The sequence below is a fragment of the Chenopodium quinoa genome, unplaced genomic scaffold (assembly GCF_001683475.1).
Source record: "Chenopodium quinoa cultivar QQ74 unplaced genomic scaffold, ASM168347v1, whole genome shotgun sequence".
In the NCBI taxonomy this organism is placed as follows: Eukaryota; Viridiplantae; Streptophyta; class Magnoliopsida; order Caryophyllales; family Amaranthaceae; genus Chenopodium; species Chenopodium quinoa.
This window is the reverse complement of record NW_018742720.1, coordinates 1,880,426-1,884,397: the sequence shown is the minus strand read 5'-3', so window position 1 is coordinate 1,884,397 and position 3,972 is coordinate 1,880,426. Positions and strand designations below refer to the sequence as shown.

At 32.5% G+C, this 3,972-nt stretch overlaps 1 protein-coding gene across 1 annotated transcript; it reads left to right on the top strand.

The window, feature by feature from the left end:
* The first annotated feature begins 2,898 nt into the window (after positions 1-2,898).
* On the top strand, positions 2,899-3,471 carry LOC110722972 (probable mitochondrial import inner membrane translocase subunit Tim17 3). The gene has a single exon (XM_021902245.1). It carries the CDS (start codon positions 2,899-2,901, stop codon positions 3,469-3,471), a length of 573 nt encoding a protein of 190 aa, XP_021757937.1.
* The last annotated feature ends 501 nt before the right edge of the window (positions 3,472-3,972 follow it).

The window sequence follows — 3,972 nt, the reverse complement described above, 5'->3', positions numbered from 1 at the left end:
CGATACCCGTAGTGACACGAAATTGAAGTGACCCGACCCTATTTTGACCCGAATTGATTGTCCCGAACATACCCGAAACTCAAAGCGACCCGGTCTATATCTAAAATGACCTGACCCAAAATTAATAAATACTCAAAAATGACCTAACTGATTTAGGGCTTAGTTACTTTACCTAAATAAACACTTATAAAAAATAACCTAAATTAAATAGGATAGTATTATGTGTATAATAATAATAATACTATTGAACTGTGTATGTATTTTATTACTCGTAATTCATAAAGAGTCAATTTGATTAGGAACACTAGTTTTTGTTATTGTTATTATTACTACTTTTACTCTTAGCTTCTTCTTTTAAGTGTTAAATTGATTTTTTTTCTACTATTCACTTTGTCTAATTTGAATTTTTGACCAATTAATGATAGTGATCATACACATGAAACAATACCGTCTTGTGTATATAGTACTGTTGGAATTGTCTAATGAATATATTATTAATATTCAACTATTATAGTTTATACATATTAATAATTATAATATATTATTGGTCAAATTTCTACATTAACATAGACGAAAATTGACCTGACCCGCACTCAACCCGACCTGAATTTGACCCAACCCGAACTTGACCCGTTAATTGTCCCCGAAGACTAACCCGACTCGAATTGACCCGAGCCGAACTCGCCCCGACCCGAAGGGTTGACCCGATACCCGACCCGACCCGAATTACCATTGACCTGAATTGACCCAACCCGAACCCGACCCGAATATTGATTGACCTGAAATTGACCGACCCGAAATTGACTGACCCGACCATACCTGACCCGAACAACCCATTTTCGAAGTCTTGGTACAGCTATACCCCCAGCCATTCCGTGAAAAAAAAAAAAAACTGATACAAAAAGAGACCGCCTAAATATAATAGGCGGTCTCTTAGGTATTGTTATCAATAGTCTGCCACAACAACCTAATCAACCATAAAGGGTGACAATATCATCCAAATTCGATGGATAACCATCCACCCGATCCAAATATATGGATGAAAATCCGAAGTTAAGCGGGTGACGGATGGATGATGATCGAATGTGTCGGGAGACGGATCGTGTCGGATTCAGATGATGATTCATCCAACCCATCACCCGATCCATCATCCGACCCATCCATCCACCCATTAAATTTATATATAAAAAAATAAAAATATATATCTTTTTTAATAATTTAATGTCTATTATAATGTTAGGATCTGACATTTTTTTTTACCAGGAATTGACATTTGTTTTTGATTTAGTAAAAAGGAAAAAGTATTAGAAGGATGTAACAAAGTTAAAATAAATTGATCATTTTTTTTTTTCAAATCTTGATTTTAATTATGAAAGTGCAAAGTTGTATTTATATATTTATTTCACCAGAATTATCACCCGATCCACTCGTTCATCATTTCATCCATGGTGATTGGTGATACAAGTCATTATTTGTTGCATGTTTATTAATTAGTACGAAGTTCCTACTTAGGGCTATTCCGATTGACGACTGAACTCAACTGATCTGAACTGATGAACTGATTAATTAGTGATTTTTTAACTATGGATTAGTGATCTTTGATTATTTATTGATTATTTATTACTATACATATGTGTATATACAAATGTACATATTAAAATATTTACGAAAAATATATTATATAATTATAAAATTTATGGAAAATATATTAAAAACTTGAAACCTCTAAACATTTTAAACACATATACTATTTAATTTTAAAATAAAATAGTATTATGAAAAAAGAACACAAAACACTTACATGTATCTAACCCATTTGAACAATGAATTGTATCAATATCAATATTATTATTATTATTATTATTATTATTATTATTGTTATTATTATTATTGTTTTTTATTGATTATTATTATTAGTATTATTATTATTGTTGTTATTATTATTATTATTATTATTATTATTATTATTATTATTATTATTTATTGATTATTATTATTATTTCAATTATTATTATTATTATTATTGATTACTTATTGATTATTATTATTATTATTATTATTATTATTATTATTATTGTTATTATTGTTGTTGTTGTTGTTGTTGTTGTTGTCGTCGTCGTCGTCGTCATCGTTGTAATAAGAGCTTATAAGAATGAAATTTGGCTTTATATCATTAGCAATATCATTAGTCATAAATTAAGAGCTGAACTGAACTGAATTTCAACGGAAGAGAACAGGACCCTTATTATACTTTGTAAATTTTTGTAAAAAAAGTATTTTTTGTGATTTTTATTTTTAATTTTTAATTTTGTACCCCATTCCCTAAAACCTGGATCCGCCACTGACCTGCGGGTTACAATGTGGAGGGGCACAACGTAAAAAAAGTGAAATAAGGAGGGTTATTGTGTAGAAAAACCCTAAAAGATAGTTTTAGGCAAATTTTTTCGTTTATAAATAAACCCATTGAATTGTTCTGTTAAGGAAAAAAAAAAGGGGTGAACATGCATAGCCCTGCCTAAGTGCCTCGTCATATTGCCGCTCTCTCTCTCAGTTCACCATTGAAGCGCACTCACATCGCACTTGACGTTGTCTATCGAGGCCTTCTGATACTTGTATTCCCTATCGAAGCTGATTCTGAGGTAAGTTAGCGTTGGTTTGTTTTAGTAATCATCTTATCAATTTGACAATCTAGTGATCTAATTTAATTTAATTTATTAAGTGTAGGTAGGGTTCGAGAATCTCAATTATTGATTCTAATTACTAATATTACTACGTATGAAAGATATCAAAACCATCGATTATATTGCTAGAAAAGAAAATTATGAGCTTAAAATTTGTTTGATAATTGAAATTTTTATAGCAACCCTTTCATGTTACTCCTCGACAGGTTAAAAACCTATGTATAGATCTTTCATCTATTTGGAGTTTGATGTAGAAAGACGAGAATATAACTTTGAATACTTTGCTGAAAGTGCCGGCTCAGGGTTCATGGTTGGCACCTTGGGCGGGAGTTTCTGCCACTTCTTCAAGGGTTTCGCCCATAGAGCACCGTCAATCAGAACAAAATTTGGTGGCGGAATCAATGCAATGCGTTTTAACACTTTACGCACAGGAGGATTTTTTGCTAGTCTTTTCTTGGCAATTGACATTCCGTCTTATCTCTTTTATGAATACCGTGGTCAGAGGACCGTTTGGACGGATAAAGCAATCTCACTCGCCATTGGTGGTGCTACCATGTGGGCACCTCGTGGTATTCGTTCTGCCTCAATCGCTGCCCTCACGTCTGGTGGCATCTATACTGTTAATCAAGGCATTAAGGTTGTGCTAAAAAATGCCGAGCCCGAGTATAATGAGGAGAGAAGCCATCACTCGCTTTTCATCCAAGTCATGTGGAGTGCATGGGATTCCATAGCTTCAAGGATTAGGTATAACCGTCTACGAACTAGCAGGCCAAGCCATGGTGATTGGTGATACAAGTCATTATTTGTTGCATGTTTATTAATTAGTACCTACTTATTATACTTAATATTAATTTATTATAATAATTTCCTTAGCTTGATTTGGATTATCAATTTATCACAGTACACCGTTGTATAACAACACCTCATAATCTACTAATCTAACATTTGTATTATACCATCTATCATCTAACATTTATAGCTAGTATATCTTGTAAATTTGATACGTACTGTATTCAATTTCTGATTTAAGATCTGATATGACAAATTCCCACAAACATTCTAATAATATGAGTTTATTAACCATATGTACTCCGCAGCTATAAATTTCTAAAATTAGCAATGAAGGGATGAAATAATGCGTTAAAAGTGGCAAGCAAGACACGCATATATTATTGCATTAATATACCCATTGCACAAAGAGGTGAAAATTAGATGATACACCCGGGTGCACCATGCTCATAGTGCACCCGGGTAAACAAAAAAAGGCGGAAAAAACATATAGTGTTGTTAA

Coding starts and splice junctions, on each gene's coding strand:
- LOC110722972 (XM_021902245.1), top strand. CDS start 2,899: ATGTATAGATCTTTCATCTATTTGGAGTTTGATGTAGAAAGACGAGAA.